The sequence below is a fragment of the Amphiura filiformis genome, chromosome 6 (genome assembly GCF_039555335.1).
Source record: "Amphiura filiformis chromosome 6, Afil_fr2py, whole genome shotgun sequence".
Lineage (NCBI taxonomy): Eukaryota > Metazoa > Echinodermata > Ophiuroidea > Amphilepidida > Amphiuridae > Amphiura > Amphiura filiformis.
Genome location: NC_092633.1, coordinates 60,119,261 through 60,137,962, shown reverse-complemented (window position 1 = coordinate 60,137,962; position 18,702 = coordinate 60,119,261). Strand labels below are relative to the sequence as shown.

The 18,702-nt window shown below is 33.9% G+C and overlaps 1 protein-coding gene across 2 annotated transcripts; it reads left to right on the top strand.

Moving 5' to 3' along the window:
• Positions 1-8,586: 8,586 nt before the first annotated feature.
• Positions 8,587-17,160, top strand: LOC140155741 (retinol dehydrogenase 8-like). Of its 2 annotated transcripts, none has more exons than XM_072178685.1 (6): positions 8,587-8,717; positions 11,662-11,951; positions 13,213-13,392; positions 13,959-14,052; positions 15,002-15,167; positions 16,846-17,160. In XM_072178685.1, the coding sequence occupies exons 2-6, from the start codon at positions 11,687-11,689 to the stop codon at positions 17,017-17,019; spliced, it is 879 nt and encodes a 292-aa protein (XP_072034786.1). In that variant the 5' UTR covers positions 8,587-8,717; positions 11,662-11,686; the 3' UTR covers positions 17,020-17,160. The 2 variants fall into 2 exon arrangements, with proteins under 2 accessions (XP_072034786.1, XP_072034785.1); XM_072178684.1 differs by having other exon boundaries at positions 8,689-8,826.
• Positions 17,161-18,702: the final 1,542 nt, after the last annotated feature.

The following is an 18,702-nucleotide window of genomic DNA, read 5'->3' as shown; positions in this document are numbered from 1 at the left end:
TTGATCTTCATCTTTTTATATAAAACGATTCACTTTAACAATTTCCTAATCTTCACATTACATCCTTGATCTTCGAGTGTTTAAAGAACATCAATGACAAATCTCATGCGTCACATCAAGGTATTAAAGATATGGATTTTTTTCCCAAAACATCAAAAAAAATTAATGTCTTTTTGGGAGAAAATCCATATCTTCAATATGAAAGGTCAAAATTTTCAATTGATCGTCGGCTTTTCCTCCTAGCTACATACACTTTAAGTATATATCATTAGATTTATAAACTTTACTTCGAGGACTGTTACATATCAAAAATGTGAAAATTATCAAATTTTAATAATTTGTCATAAAATTTGTATTATATCCTGATTTTCAAAAAATGAATTTATTTGATATCAGAAAGACATTCTTCGTATTCAGAATGCAATTCGATATGTCTGATGTGCTCTCATGTCCCACAAAAAATATTGTCAAAACGCTCTAAACGTTCATTCCAGATCCCTTAACAATATCCTAATATTCACATTCCATTCTTGATCTTAGAGTTTTTATAGAACAACAATGAAAAATAAATGATAATCTCATCCGTCACATCCTTGATCTTCATCTTTTTATACAAACATGTTATATGACACAATTCATGTTCAACACTTTCAAGATATTCCCATCACATCCTTGATCGTCGAGTTTTTATAGAGCATCAGTGACAAATAAATGATAATCTCATCCGTCACTTCCTTGATCTTATCTTTTCATATGAAACGATCCGCTAAATAACAATTTCCTAATTTTCACATTACATCCTTGATCTTAGAGTTTTATAGAAGATCAATGACAAATCTCATCCGCCACATCCTTGATCTTCATCTTTTAATATGAAACGATTCACTTTTAACAATTTCCTAATATTCACATTATATCCTTGATCCTCGAGTTTTTTAGAACATCAATGACAAATCCCATAAGGCACATCCTTGATCTTCATATTTTAATACTATACGATTCACTTTAACAATTTCCTAATATTCACATTATATCCTTGATCTTCAAGCTTTTATAGAACATCAATGACAAATCTCATCCGCCACATCCTTGGTCTTCATTTTTTTATACGATACGATTCACTTTAACAATTTCCTAATATTTACATTACATCCTTGATCTTCGAGTTTTTACAGAACATCAATGACAAAACTCATCCGCCACATCCTTGATCTTCATATTTTAATACTATACGATTCACTTTAACAATTTCCTAATATTCACATTATATCCTTGATCTTTGAGATTTTATAGAACATCAATAAGAAATCCCATCCGCCACATCCTTGATCTTCATATTTTTATACGATACGATTCATTTTAACAATGTCCTAATATTCACATTCGATTTTCTAATATTCACATTACATCCTTGATCTTTGAGTTTTTATAGGACTTCAATGGCAAATCTCATCCGCCACATCCTTGATGTTCATCTTTTTATACGATACGATTCACTTTAACAATGTCCTAATATTCACATTCGATTTTCTAATATTCACATTACATCCTTGATCTTCGAGTTTTTACAGAACATCAATGACAAAACTCATCCGCCACATCCTTGATCTTCATATTTTAATACTATACGATTCACTTTAACAATTTCCTAATATTCACATTATATCCCTGATCTTTGAGATTTTATAGAACATCAATGACAAATCCCATCCGCCACATCCTTGATCTTCATATTTTTATACGATACGATTCACTTTAACAATGTCCTAATATTCACATTCGATTTTCTAATATTCACATTACATCCTTGATCTTTGAGTTTTTATAGGACTTCAATGGCAAATCTCATCCGCCACATCCTTGATGTTCATCTTTTGATATGAAACGATTCTCTTTTAACAATTTTCTAATCTTCACATTACATCCTTGATCTTCGAGTTTTTGCAGAACATCAATGACAAAGCTCATCCGCCACATCCTTGATCTTCATATTTTAATACTATACGATTCACTTTAACAATTTCCTAATATTCACATTATATCCTTGATCCTCGAGTTTTTATAGAACACCAATTACAAATCTTATCCGCCACATCCTTGATCTTCATCTTGTTATTTGAAACGATTCACTTTTAACAATTTCCTAATTTTCACATTACATCCTTGATCTTAGAGTTTTATACAAGATCAATGACAAATCTCATCCGCCACATCCGTGATCTTCATCTTTTAATATGAAACGATTCACTTTTAACAATTTCCTAATATTTACATTATATCCTTGATCTTTGAGTTTTTATAGAACATCAATGACAAATCCCATCCACCACATCCCTGATCTTCATATTTTTATGCGATACGATTCAATTCCTAATATTCACATTCGATTTCCTAATATTCACATTACATCCTTGATCTTTGAGTTTTTATAGGACATCAATGGCAAATCTCATCCGCCACATCCTTGATGTTCATCTTTTTATATGAAACGATTCACTTTTAACAATTTCCTAATCTTCATATTACATCCTTGATCTTCGATTTTTTTATAGAACATCAATGACAAATCTCATCCGCCACATCCATGATCTTTATCTTTTTATATGAAAGGATTCACTTTAACAATTTCCTTATATTCACATTACATCCTTGATCTTAGAGGCTTTCTAGAACATCAATGACAATCCTTGATCTTCATATTTTTATACGATACGATTCACTTCAACAATTTCCTAATATTCACATTATATCCTTGATCTTTGAGTTTTTATAGAACATCAATGACAAATCCCATCCGCCACATCCTTGATCTTCATATTTTTATACGATACGATTCACTTCCTAATATTCACATTCGATTTCCTAATATTCACATTACATCCTTGATCTTTGAGTTTTTATAGGACATCAATGGCCAATCTCATCCGCCACATCCTTGATGTTCATCTTTTTATATGAAACGATTCACTTTTAACAATTTCCAAATATTCACATTACATCCTTGATCTTCGATTTTTTTTATAGAACATCAATGACAAATCTCATCCGCCACATCCATGATCTTCATCTTTTTATATGAAAGGATTCACTTTAACAATTTCCTTATATTCACATTACATCCTTGATCTTTGAGGCTTTATAGAACATCAATGACAAATCTCACCCGCCACATCCTTGATCTTCATATTTTTATACGATACGATTCACTTCAACAATTTCCTATTATTCACATTACATACTTGATTTTTGAGTTTTTATAGAACATCAATGACAAATCTCATCCGCCACATCCTTGATCTTCATCTGTTAATATGAAACGATGCACTTTAACAATTTCCTAATATTCACATTATATCCTTGATCTTTGAGTTTTATAGAACATCAATGACAAATCCCATCCCCCACATCCTTGATCTTCATATTTTTATATGAAACGATTCACTTTAACAATTTCCTAATATTCACATTATTTATATCCTTGATCTTTGAGTTTTATAGGACATCAATGACAAATCTCACCCGCCACATCCTTGATCTTCATATTTTTATACAATACGATTCACTTCAACAATTTCCTATTATTCACATTACATACTTGATTTTTGAGTTTTTATAGAACATCAATGACAAATCTCATCCGCCACATCCTTGATCTTCATCTGTTAATATGAAACGATGCACTTTAACAATTTCCTAATATTCACATTATATCCTTGATCTTTGAGTTTTTATAGGACATCAATGACAAATCTCATTCGCCACATGCTTGATCTTCATATTTTTTATACAATACGATTCACTTCAACAATTTCCTATTATTCACATTACATACTTGATTTTTGAGTTTTTTATAGAACATCAATGACAAATCTCATCCGCCACATCCTTGATCTTCATCTGTTAATATGAAACGATGCACTTTAACAATTTCCTAATATTCACATTATATCCTTGATCTTTGAGTTTTTATAGAACATCAATGACAAATCCCATCCCCCACATCCTTGATCTTCATATTTTTATATGAAACGATTCACTTTAACAATTTCCTAATATTCACATTATTTATATCCTTGATCTTTGAGTTTTTATAGGACATCAATGACAAATCTCACCCGCCACATCCTTGATCTTCATATTTTTATACAATACGATTCACTTCAACAATTTCCTATTATTCACATTACATACTTGATTTTCGTTTTTTTATAGAACATCAATGACAAATCTCATCCGCCACATCCTTGATCTTCATCTGTTATTCAACGATGCACTTTAACAATTTCCTAATATTCACATTACATCCTTGATCTTTGAGTTTTTATAGAACATCAATGACAAATCCCATCCGCCACATCCTTGATCTTCATATTTTTATATGAAACGATTCACTTTAACAATTTCCTAATATTCACATTATTTATATCCTTGATCTTTGAGTTTTTATAGAACATCAATGACAAATCCCATCCGCCACATCCTTGATCTTCATATTTTTATACGATACGATTCACTTTAACAATGTCCTAATATTCACATTCGATTTTCTAATATTCACATTACATCCTTGATCTTTGAGTTTTTATAGGACTTCAATGGCAAATCTCATCCGCCACATCCTTGATGTTCATCTTTTGATATGAAACGATTCTCTTTTAACAATTTTCTAATCTTCACATTACATCCTTGATCTTCGAGTTTTTGCAGAACATCAATGACAAAGCTCATCCGCCACATCCTTGATCTTCATATTTTAATACTATACGATTCACTTTAACAATTTCCTAATATTCACATTATATCCTTGATCCTCGAGTTTTTATAGAACACCAATTACAAATCTTATCCGCCACATCCTTGATCTTCATCTTGTTATTTGAAACGATTCACTTTTAACAATTTCCTAATTTTCACATTACATCCTTGATCTTAGAGTTTTATACAAGATCAATGACAAATCTCATCCGCCACATCCGTGATCTTCATCTTTTAATATGAAACGATTCACTTTTAACAATTTCCTAATATTTACATTATATCCTTGATCTTTGAGTTTTTATAGAACATCAATGACAAATCCCATCCGCCACATCCCTGATCTTCATATTTTTATGCGATACGATTCAATTCCTAATATTCACATTCGATTTCCTAATATTCACATTACATCCTTGATCTTTGAGTTTTTATAGGACATCAATGGCAAATCTCATCCGCCACATCCTTGATGTTCATCTTTTTATATGAAACGATTCACTTTTAACAATTTCCTAATCTTCACATTACATCCTTGATCTTCGATTTTTTTTATAGAACATCAATGACAAATCTCATCCGCCACATCCATGATCTTTATCTTTTTATATGAAAGGATTCACTTTAACAATTTCCTTATATTCACATTACATCCTTGATCTTAGAGGCTTTATAGAACATCAATGACAATCCTTGATCTTCATATTTTTATACGATACGATTCACTTCAACAATTTCCTAATATTCACATTATATCCTTGATCTTTGAGTTTTTATAGAACATCAATGACAAATCCCATCCGCCACATCCTTGATCTTCATATTTTTATACGATACGATTCACTTCCTAATATTCACATTCGATTTCCTAATATTCACATTACATCCTTGATCTTTGAGTTTTTATAGGACATCAATGGCCAATCTCATCCGCCACATCCTTGATGTTCATCTTTTTATATGAAACGATTCACTTTTAACAATTTCCAAATATTCACATTACATCCTTGATCTTCGATTTTTTTATAGAACATCAATGACAAATCTCATCCGCCACATCCATGATCTTCATCTTTTTATATGAAAGGATTCACTTTAACAATTTCCTTATATTCACATTACATCCTTGATCTTTGAGGCTTTATAGAACATCAATGACAAATCTCACCCGCCACATCCTTGATCTTCATATTTTTATACGATACGATTCACTTCAACAATTTCCTATTATTCACATTACATACTTGATTTTTGAGTTTTTATAGAACATCAATGACAAATCTCATCCGCCACATCCTTGATCTTCATCTGTTAATATGAAACGATGCACTTTAACAATTTCCTAATATTCACATTATATCCTTGATCTTTGAGTTTTATAGAACATCAATGACAAATCCCATCCCCACATCCTTGATCTTCATATTTTTATATGAAACGATTCACTTTAACAATTTCCTAATATTCACATTATTTATATCCTTGATCTTTGAGTTTTTATAGGACATCAATGACAAATCTCACCCGCCACATCCTTGATCTTCATATTTTTATACAATACGATTCACTTCAACAATTTCCTATTATTCACATTACATACTTGATTTTTGAGTTTTTATAGAACATCAATGACAAATCCCATCCCCCACATCCTTGATCTTCATATTTTTATATGAAACGATTCACTTTAACAATTTCCTAATATTCACATTATTTATATCCTTGATCTTTGAGTTTTTATAGAACATCAATGACAAATCCCATCCGCCACATCCTTGATCTTCATATTTTTATACGATACGATTCACTTTAACAATTTCCTAATATTCACATTCGATTTCCTAATATTCACATTACATCCTTGATCTTTGAGTTTTTATAGGACTTCAATGACAAATCTCATTCGCCACATCCTTGATCTTCATATTTTTTTATACAATACGATTCACTTCAACAAATTCCTAATATTCACATTACATACTTGATTTTCGAGTTTTTATAGAACATCAATGACAAATCTCATCCGCCACATTCTTGATCTTCATCTGTTAATATGAAACGATGCACTTTAACAATTTCCTAATATTCACATTACATCCTTGATCTTTGAGTTTTTATAGAACATCAATGACAAATCCCATCCGCCACATCCTTGATCTTCATATTTTTATACAATACGATTCACTTTAACAATAATATTCACATTACATCCTTGATTTTTAAGTTTTTATAGAACATCAATGACAAATCTCATCCGCCACATCCTTCATCTTCATCTTTTTATATGATACGATTCACTTTAACAATTACCTATATTATTCACAGTAGATCTTTGATCTTCGAGATTTTATAGGACATCAATTAGAAATCTCATCCGCCACACCCTTGATCTTCATCTTCTTATATGATACGATTCACTTTAACAATTTCCTAATATTCACATTACATCCTTGATCTTCGAGTTTTTATAGAACATCAATGACAAATCTCATCCGCCACATCCTTGATCTTCATAATTTTTATATGAAACGATTCACTTTAACAATTTCCTTATGTTCAAATTACATCCTCGATCTTCGAGTTTTTATAGGACATCAATGACAAATCTCATCCGCAACAGCCTTGATCTTCATCTTTTTATATGATACGATTCACTTTAACAATTTCTAAATATTCAGATTACATCCTTGATCTTCGTGTTTTATAGAACATCAATTACAAACATCATACACCACATCCTTGATCTTCATCTTTTTTTATTTTTATTATACGATTCACTTTAACAATATCCTAATATTCACATTGCATCATTTACCTGCATTCAGTGCTTATTAGCAAACAGTAATAAAATCAAAACCAAGTCAGGTGATGATTTATATAACCCGCGAAATTTAATAGTATCAAAACCTTTTTACACTAAAAACTAAAACCCAAAATATAAATCGTTTAAACCGTTTTAAAAATGTTTTGTGTTGATTTGAATTTATTCAGCATATCATCATACAGTCAATAAACATATTGCACAGAACATACAATTCTTATTAAATTAAAAACATTTATATATTGCCAAAACTTGGAAAGAAGTCATACACAGGTCAAACTATATACATTTTGTGAATCCGAATTATGACTATAACTAGAGGCATACATTTAACACAATTTGAGTAAGTTTTACCCTGTGTCAAGTTAGGTGTGAGGCCTTTTCCCGCCAAAAACCACTCTGTTTTAATTGATATCATACATTTTTGTGTACCTCATGTTGTCAACGATCACTAGTAGCATTGTAGCTTATGGTACCAAGCCCCATTTGAGGGGGTTGGGCTCATTTGTAGGTCTTTACAGATTTCGTGCCACAGTTCATTAAGAGGCCATTTCAAAATTCCCCTTTTTTTGTCGCAAATAACATCAAACACATTGCACATACATTGACATTAGTCACCGTCTATGGACTGTTCAAAGATTTGGGATCAAATGCCATTATAAAGGGGTATTTATGGGCTGTGCCAATACCATCAAAATGCCTCCTACAACTAACACACAGTGACATCTCATGCACCCATTCATAGTCGGTGTCTAGACCGACATTGCTAGAACCGTAAATTATTTTTTTACCCAACACCCCGGGCCCAACACTGGGTAAATTTTATTCAACATTGGGTTATTTTATATAATTTACCTAAAAATGTTATCAATTTTTTACATCGGGTTACAAACCTTGCCCAATCCACGAAGGATGTTAATGCAGCCCCGAGGTTGCAACGGTTGGGTAAAATGGTCCTTTTTACCCAATGGGCTTATTTCCCAGTGTTCTAGTACTAGTGGAAGGTTAAAGCATAAACGGCTGTGTTCGTGGTGTGCTGACGACAGCTATTTCTATAGTTTAACTCTGTATAATGCACTATTAAATGCACTATTATCAACTCTGCAATGTAATATTATTCAATTACTACAAGGACTATTTGGTAAGAATTGACCTTTGATAACGTTGATAGTACGCTTCCGCGCCTGTATATGTACTGGCACTTCACATAATTTGTTTACTTTTGCTGCAGTAGGTTCGAGTGTCGACAGGTAAGTCCATGCTTTTTATGAAAGTGTACCTCTTCAAAAAGTAGGAAATTTTACTCAGTTGTTTTCGATGGGTCTATTGAAGCGGGTCATCAATTTATGTGATGGACATTTTCTATGTAAAAGGAACGGATTTTTCCAAATCAACCACTAGTGCAATCCTTGACATCTAAATGCAGATTTCAAATCAATTCAAGTTTAGCTCCATCAGCTTGGGTGGCATTAATTGAACAAATTGCAACAATCTGTGGTTATTTATACAATTTGTTAAAATTGCTTATGCACGTGGCTATTTGTGCAGATTGCATAATTTCTTATCACACAGTTGGTTATTCGTGCAATTGACTGGAATAAATTGCGCCAAATACAAAACTAGTATAGGCGCTTAAACTCCGTCAGCTTGATGGCATAAAGTGCACAAATTGCAACAATCTGTTGCTGTTGATGCAATTTGTAAAATTGCTTATGCACGTGGCTAGTTGTGCTATTTGTACATTGCACATTTTCCGGGACATTTTCTTACAACTGTAGGCTATATTCGTGCAATTGACTGCATACATTGGAATTCCATAACTTTCAACTATCTGTGGCTATTTGTAAAACATTGCTCATGTGTGGCTATTTGCGCTATTTGTACAGATTGCACACTATCTTAAAACTATTCTTGCAATGGACTGGCATAAATTGCATGAATTGCAACTATCTGTGGCTATTTATACAATTTGCAGCTGAATTTGTAAAGTTGTTTATGCACGTGGCTATTGTGCTATTTGTACAAATTGCACACTTTCTAGCAATTATGGGCTATTTGTGCAATAAACAATCCTGCGCCTTTATGCTAATTTGGACAAATTGACACACTGCATTACATTGTGGTCTTGCGGTTGGCGGACCACTGAACGGTGATCACTAGCTTCTTTGGTTTAATATGCATAGTCGCGCTAAAAGTCGATCGATACATTTTGAAATCAGCACAATTCAGAGATAGGCTACACCTTTTTCATATGAAATAAATTTTCTCGGTCAAATATAAAGCAATAATTTTCCCCTTACTGAAAAACACAGTACTTTAATATACATTAAAAAAAATCCTGACGTTAAAATCAGGTATGAAATTGTGTCTTTTAGTGTAAGATTTCTGATTTTTATAGGCCTTAACTTCGCCCTCGAGCTTTTTTCGGAATTCATTTTTTTTTCAAACTAATATAGTTTTCTAACCTCTGTAAGGCACATCGTGTGGGTTTATATATAATTATAGTTTTATCATAATTTCCGTTGTGATATCACCCTTTTCCCTTTCAGACAGCTGAAATGTCCATCTCAGTACTTAATAGGCCTACCAGCAGAATTAATAGATATTTCTATCGTGGCTTGCAGAATCATTCATCCATGGGTATAATTACGCGTTGATTTTGAAAAAAAAATCCATCGGAAGTGGAGAATCATATCATATCATTTAATATCATATCATTTTATTTGCCAGTAAAAAAACACATACTACATATAAAATATTGCACAACATCAAAATTACACACTTACATATAAATTACACATGCAAAAATATAAAATGCAAACCATGGAAGGTCATAAATCGAACTATAGAGATGGCATGGCCTTAACCAGGAACAAAAACAAACGACAAGAGAAACACTGGCAGGAATAGCCAGATAGTGACAAAGTCACTTTCAAAGTGGCTAGACCTAATTGGTTCCAACAGGAACACAGACAAGCAAGACAGGGGAACGGGGCAAATGATGCAATCTGCCTATATTCTCCAACATAAGAAGAGGCTTGAAAACTTGATAATAAGCACAGCCTTTAGGTAAAAAATAAGCCCAATTAAAAACTATTAAATGGTGAAATCAAAACGTAAATTCTGACAAAACTCAATATACTCATAATAATGTGCGTTATATAGTTGGGGAAAATCCTTCAGTAGCGAACTATATTACTTTGAAAAGCTAAATAGTGCATCCAAAAAAAAAGGAAGCTCGCGGGCCAAGGGCCAAGTTGAAGACTGTTAAAATCGAAAATCTTACACTAGAACACTAAATTTTACGCCTAATTTTAACACTAGGGTTTGGAAAAAATATACAGTATCAAGCATTATGGTTTTGTTCTGACATTTTCTGAAAAAATGACAATTATTACTTGTAATTTGACTGAGAAAATTAATTTTTGCTCATTTCAACACCGATTTCGATCGCTTCTATAACCTAATTAAGTGACTGAGTGGCAGGGGACTATTTTAGTAGGAAAAGGTCACTGCACGTTGGCAAGTGTAGTTACTTTTATTGCAGTGCCTGCATCGGAGGGAGTTCCCCGATCGGTACGCCTCTGCTCTCGTCCCGAGGCATTCCCTACCGAAAAATACAGGGAGAAGCGGAGAAACTGTTTGTCGTCGCCGGAAAATTTTGACAATGTTCCAAAGGCGTTTTAAGGCAACTTTTGGTTGAATAAAAAATATCTACTGGACAAAAATACTTACTTTACGTAGGATTTGCTATGATTTGTGACTCAATCTTATCTTAAGCACGGATTTGTAATTCTCATTGCACGGATTTGTAATCTCACTGCACAAACGTGCCAAGAGGCACGTTAAAATAGCTCCTGCTGAGTGGGCCTTCTACAACAATAGCCAACAGGAGACTATCGTTCTACGTGTGTGAGCCAACTGTTTTTCGAAGACCTTGTCATAGTTCCTAGAGCATGTAGAGTGTCTGGAGTGTCTTAGTAAAATTTCTATCTTAAAAATAGCCTTTAAACTAAATAGCTTTGATTTTTAAAACAATTTAGAAAGAAATATAACTTTTATATGTTACTTTTGCATACTTTCAGCTGAGGTTATCTACAATTTGATAAAATGGCACCTAAAGTAGTGGTCATCACTGGCTGTTCTACCGGCATCGGTCTGGAAACTGCTGCACTTTTGGCAAATGACAAGAACAGCAGATTCAAAGTGTTTGCAACAATGAGGAATCTAGCCAAGCAGTCCAAGTTAGAAGATGCTGCAGGATCTACATTGGATAAAACACTCTTTATTCGTGAGCTTGACGTCACTAAGGAGGATGCGATCGTACAGTTTATTGATAAGATCATTCGAGAGGAAGGAGGGGTAGATATTTTAAGTAAGAATCTTTAAAAAAACTCCTTAATTTTTATAACAATTTTTCAAAATTTACAAATTCAAAGGAAACAAATGAGAGCACTGAGAGTTCGAGCCATTTTGTGAATATGCAATGTTGTTGACTATATATAGCTGTGCATTATATTTTAGACTAGGTACTTTTAGCTAATACAGACAGCAAAAGAATCAGGTATAGCAATTATTTTCACCCGTGTATATCCTGAACAAAAACATATATTATGTCATAATATAAAACCAGCAGTCAATTTAGCTCAGATTTTCTCATTGGTTGAAATCGACCAAGAAACAAAAGATATGGTGATTCAAAATCACTAGGAAAATGCAAATTCAAAAGTTGCTCCATTGGATGCCCTATTGATTTGTACACAAAGCGTACTTTAACGACCCAGCAAACAGAAAATGTTTTACAGAAAACGTTGCCGGGTTATATAAAGGATATAAAAACGTTTTAATAACATTCAAAAAACATTTTTAAAAACTAAATATTCCTAAACAGAATGTTATTTAAGTGTTGATAAAATATTTGCTGCGATGTTTTAAAAGCGGAATTAAATGGCGGAACCCCTTTGTTCGAAACAATGGTATGAATAGATAGCCTACCGGAAAATCAAATTGGCATCAAAGGAACAAAGCATTACGTAATCTATTTCCTCTCCTTTCTATCTCTAACGTCCTTGGGTATTAGGGCATAGAACTTAGAACCGGATTACTATTACAAGTACTTCGATTAGATACAGATAATATGTACTAATAACAGTAACGTAATCAGTCGATAGTGTGGACACTCTTCACTTGCAAACCATCAAAATTCGTAATCTCTTGGAAAAGAAACCACGTGAATAGAGTGCCCTCTCAAGGATGTGTACTCTGTGGTTCAATCTTTATGTGATCATCAAGAACATTCATCAAAATAATCTATAAAATGGGGCCACAGGTCAACTTTCATTACAATCAAATAATCATTAAAAAAACATAATTATTTCAATTATTTTATTGTTAATACAGCAATTATTTTCCCGATATGTGAGAGCTCAAAGTGTCCCAAAATTACTCTAAAAAAACCGGAAGATGCAATGCCGATTGGGCTGATTCACTTTCAAAAGAGTAAAATTTGACTCCTCTGGAGTGATCACTCTAAAGCGATCCATAAAATGGTACTAAATTTCATTATTTTGCTTTAGAGAATATTATACGTTAGTTCTCAACTGTTTTGTTTAAAAATGCGTAACTTTCTTTTACAGTTAACAATGCAGGAGTAGGGCAGGCTGGCGTAGTGGAAAAAGTAGCAATGAGTCAAATTAGGACGGTGTTTGAGACCAACGTATTTGGCTTGATGCGGTTGACTCAAGCCGTTATTCCTGGCATGAAAAGTAAACGAACAGGACATATCATTAATGTCAGCAGTATGGCAGGACTGTTTGGTAAGTTCCACACATTTAATATTTAAGTATGAGGAACATCTCGACAGCCTAACTGATGAAGAATATGATATTGATCTCATATGCTGTTTTATGTCATGTATAAATATGGGTCTCTATCCAGCAGTGACGTACCAGCCATCAGGTATCACAGGGTGGGCAACATTTCTGGCTTAGACATCATTCATTTTTGCCCGAATTTACCCGAGAGTAAAATTTCAATTTTACACTAAGGCGAGATTTTGTGTTCACCGGGCCAATTTGCAATTATACACTGACTGAAGAAGCCCAAAATCAAAGTGTTTACCGGGTTAACTTAAAATTTCTGCCCGGTAGATGGAGTTGGCTAGCCCTGTAAAAACGTCGAGGGCAGAGTAAAATAAATACCTACCGAAAAAGACCTACACATAGATTATTCAATTGTCAGTTTTTATAATTATGTTCAATAATAAATTCTATGTACGAATGTTATCTAAATAATTTCTGCTAGTCTATACAGGCTACCCATTCTGTGATGTTTACATTCTATTTACGAATGTTATCCAAATGATTTCTACTACTCTATACAGGCTACCCATTCTGTGACATTTACGTGTCTAGCAAGTCTGCAGTTGAGGGATTCTCCGAATCTATTGCACCATTATTGAATAAATTCAACATAAGGTAAAATATAATGATACACAATTTGTTTTAAAGAAGAAAAGGAGAATACATATAACATTTTGTTCATTGTCGTTTTTCTATATTTGTTAGGAACCATTCAATATTTGCATGGGAATGGGAGAATGAGTGTGGAATCCACAAACCAATGGGGGTCTTGAGAGGGAATCTAAACAATTACAAAGGGGAATGTAAACGGAAGAGAGAGGGAACGCGAAACTTATTTCATTTCTCCCATTCCCTCTGGCCCTCGCAAAATATTGAATCGGCTACTTATATAATTGCCTGATATAAACGATAACAATTATGCCTAATTTCGTTGCCTCCTCTTCGAATAATATTTAAATGTACATAATAGCTCATTATTAAATCTATATTCCTTTAAGCATTCCCAACGAAAAACATGAAATTCTCGTCAGAATTAATGAGTTGAAAAGCAACACTAGAGGGTGATTTACCTGTTTACGTATTGGAGTGAACGTTTACATAATAATAAAATCCCTTAAATTATGGCTGTTTCATTTTGTTAGGGAACAACCAAACGATCGATGACGTCATTGTAAACATAAATGGTTTCTTCGTTTGGTTTCTTTTTCTTGTGGGGAGGGGGTTACGTGGTTAAAAAATTCGGTTACGTTTATAAATCGGTCTGTCTGAAAACTCAATTTCAACATCAGGATTACGTGTGTCTGGTATAGGGAGAGGAAGCTGGAGGGAGGGGACCCGGAGGAGGAGGACTTATTGATCTTCTGAGTTGTTCTCTACCCGGGGTTATCTAATACTCCTCCTAGTCAAGGGGGACATTTAAAATTTTTTTATTTGACTGAAATAATTTTTATCCTGAAAATGTGGCAAATTTATTAATGTTTGCCCTCTTACTTTTTCATTTTCCCGGTGCCGGCACTGTCTATTGTTAAAACATAATACGGTACATGTATTTTTACTTCTTTAGCGTTAGCGTTATTGAACCAGGACCAGTCCAAACTGAATTTCGTGGCAACATTGCATCAAATGATACAGGCAACTTCGGCAACGAGGTAGATGCCGACGTAGATGAGAAAACTCGGCAATATTACAAAGACACATTTGCCGGTGCTGAGGAACGTGCTCCAAAAGTAGTAAGTGAAGAAATATGTTTCATTTTGAAAGCTTAAAGATTAAAGAAAGCTTAAAGAGATAGTTTTAAAATGACGGTTAATACTTAGGGCTATCATTTTCTTCGGGAGGGGGTCCTGAAAAAACGGGGGCGGGGAGGGGGGGGGGGGGGCATAATTGTGTATACAGCAAAAGTAGGGGTGTCATAAAATTATTAGGATGGGCTTTTAAACATTAAAATCATAATGTACGATTTCCGTCCAATTTTAATTTTGTTATTCTTTATACAAAATGTTAAATTAGTAATAACTGCCGGAAAGGGTTTCTGTCCATTTTAAGCTGAAATAGCAGTGTAAAGTGAAAGAAATCCCACTGGTTATTTTGACCATGTAACACGCAGTTCTATGGGAGTACATAAGTTATAATAAAAATATAACAGAAAATAAAATAACCGGGGCAAGGGTCCCGTACCAGGCATCAGGCACCTGTTGCTGCACCCGAAGTAATTTACTATTATTAAAGCCATGTTGTAACATTTCCATAAAAAATTAGTATTAAAAGTTAGTATTTCTATTCCATAAAATGTTAACTTTTACTGTCAGATTTTAATTTTGAGTTGAACAACTAAGGTAAAGCAAAGACAATTGGAATTTACTACCAGCGCCTATGTCATTAATGCGTATCGCTCCATCGCTCGTATTACGGCACGATCCTTTAATGTGTGTATGACCGTCCCGCACGCCATGTACGTATTGTGTGTGATCATCGTGTAATGATTAAATGATCTGCGTTTTATACAAAATCTCGGATTGTGAGTAAACTACAGCACCTAGCGTCTTGATTTTGCAGGGCATGTTCATAGTTTAATAAAGTACATTAAATTTGTGTAAAAAATAGAATTTTGAAAAATATTGAGGGCGTCCTCCTCATCAAATGTTACAATATGGCTTTAACATGTAAATAATTTAAGGTTAGTAACTATTTTCAACTGTTGCAATTTGGTCGTTCTCAGCTTTCTGCGAATGGCAGTGAGCTTTGGCAAAAATTGCATTGATCATTTCAATGCGAGCGTGTAGAACAGTAGCGTAGCCAGTGGGGTGGCAAGGGGGGCAGAGTGCCCCCCTGACAAAAAATGAAGGAAAAAGTGCCCCTCTGACAAAAAATGAATGAGAAAATCTGGAGAGCAAAGGAAAAGAAAAGGGGCAAGGAACACCCTTTTCCACCAAAATTCACCCCGACCATGGCCTAAATATTGTAAAATATAAAAATTTTGCTCGCTGCGCGCGTACATTGTCACAATAAAGCCCCTTTCACCCCAATCATGTGCGAAAATAGTGTAAAATGCAACTGCAATTTTTTTCGTCTGTGCCCCTGAAATTTTATTTTGCCCTCCTGACCAAGAAAGCTGCCTACGCCCCTGGTGTAGAAGAATTCAAATATCACTTATGTTTCTGTAAGTCATGTGGTTCTTGAGTTATGTTGTAAAGTGGGTTAAAACCACATTACCTTTGTAAAATGTACATAACTCATTAACAACAATAAATCAAGCAAGTTTTCAAAGTATATGATTTGTAATCTGAACTTCTGCAAAAACATCAAGGTGTTATTTTTCAATAATATGTTGATTTAGACAGTGCAAATTTATCTTTTTGGCTGCCTTATTAACTTATTATCATTAATTGTTTTATTTTAATACCACAGATTCAAACAGGAGCAGAGATAGCAAGCATCATCCAAGATGTCATCTTGTCAGACAACCCTCATCTTCATTATCCAACCTCAGAGGCCATGGGTAAATTGGCGGCTTCAAAATATATTGATCCTACCGGCGATTCGGTAATTCGTAACCTTTCTGCGCGACAACAGTGGGAATGAATAACGTATAAGCGTTCCTTCTATAAATCATCATACACAAAGTCCATTATGAACAACTTCTTCATTGACATAATTATATATTGTGCATATATTCATACCTCACGACTAAACGGATAAATCTAGCAAAAAACTCATAAAAATTCACCAATTCACCATGCAAACTTATCGAATACAAAGCTGAACGACTCGACAAACCTACCTATTTGAGTGAAGTTTCAAGTGACACTTGAATTGGAAAAGTGTTTGAGACATATTATAAGGATGTATATTCATACGTAGCGGTAAACGAAAATAGAAAGCAAAATATTATACTTCTACGCTACTCAAATTTAGTACACTCACCGGAGCGCTTTCACCAGGTCAATCGGCGTCTTCAGCGGATGTTATTGCTCTGAAGATTGTTGTTGCTCACCTCCGATGACGTCACAGATGTTGATGACGTCAACGGTCAAACTTGAAGATTTTTGGGACAACCTCCTGCCCCCCGGAACCAAGGGGCGGCACAACATCTTCATGTTTGACGCCATCAACACATTTGACTTCATCGGAGGTGTCCTAGTACTACATCACTAGCAACAACAATCTTCAGAGCAATAACATGCGCTGAAGATGTCGGTTGACCCGGTGAAAGCGCTCCGGTGAGTGTACCAAATTTGAATAGCGTAGAAGTATAATTTTGCTTTCTACTTGAGACATGTATGAAAATAAAGATGGCAATGTTCATCAAGATTAAACATAATTATTTGGTAAACCTTTACTGATTTGTATGATGAGTTATGGGGCTCCTTACAGGGGCGTGGGCGGTGATTTTTCACAGAAAATTTTCAGGGATAAAATGTGGATGTGTCCTTAAAATGACTAAAAATGGGACAAAAATTATCAAAAGGATTGGCTTTGCACCCTCACACCGTCCTGGCTTCGCCACTGGCTTCGCCACTGGCTTCCTACCCTTATTAATGGACCGATCTTAAAAATTTCAGGGCCCCCTATTTGACATGAAAATTATGGGTCAATACCATAGAAAAGCATATAAACTCAATTTTCCCGGGTAAATTTGTGGTCAATTTTTTCAGCCTCCCCTTAGGAGGGTCAAAACTTTTAAGGACCCCCTTTTTGCATCAGTCCCCCTAACAAGTGTTTGTGAACGGTCGAAAGGAATATGGGCATAAAAATAATTAGTCCTGGTGTTAAAATTAAGCATGAAATTGTGCCTTTTAGTCAAATTAGTGTAAGATTTTTGATTTTTAAAGGCCTTTTTTGGAGTTCATTTTTTAGCGTTTCAAACTAATATAGTTTGCTAAAGAAACATAATCCCACCTCTGTAAGGCACATCGTGTGGTCTATATCCCAGCAAACACAAAACGTTTTCGACATCATTCGCAAAAGGTTATAAAAGGTTGTCAGAAAACGTTTAAATGTCAGGTTATATAAAGGGTACATTAATGGTATAAAACGTTTTCGTAACATTAAAAAACATTTGTTGGTAATTTACTGCACAGCAAACACAAATGTTTTAAGAAAACATTTAAATGTCGGGTTATATAAAGGGTATAAAAACGTTTTAATAACATTCCAAAAACATTTTTGAAAACTTGGTACAAATCATTCTAACAGAATGTTATTTTGGGGTTGAACAAATATTTTGCAAAAAATGTTTGCCCAAAATATTTACAATAACGTTTT

Bases quoted from the DNA above. Each gene is read 5' to 3' on its own strand.
- LOC140155741 (XM_072178685.1), top strand. From the start codon at position 11,687: ATGGCACCTAAAGTAGTGGTCATCACTGGCTGTTCTACCGGCATCGGT. The intron at 13,393-13,958 runs GTAAGTTCCACA...TACTCTATACAG, and splicing joins CAGTATGGCAGGACTGTTTG to GCTACCCATTCTGTGACATT. The intron at 15,168-16,845 runs GTAAGTGAAGAA...TTAATACCACAG, and splicing joins AGGAACGTGCTCCAAAAGTA to ATTCAAACAGGAGCAGAGAT.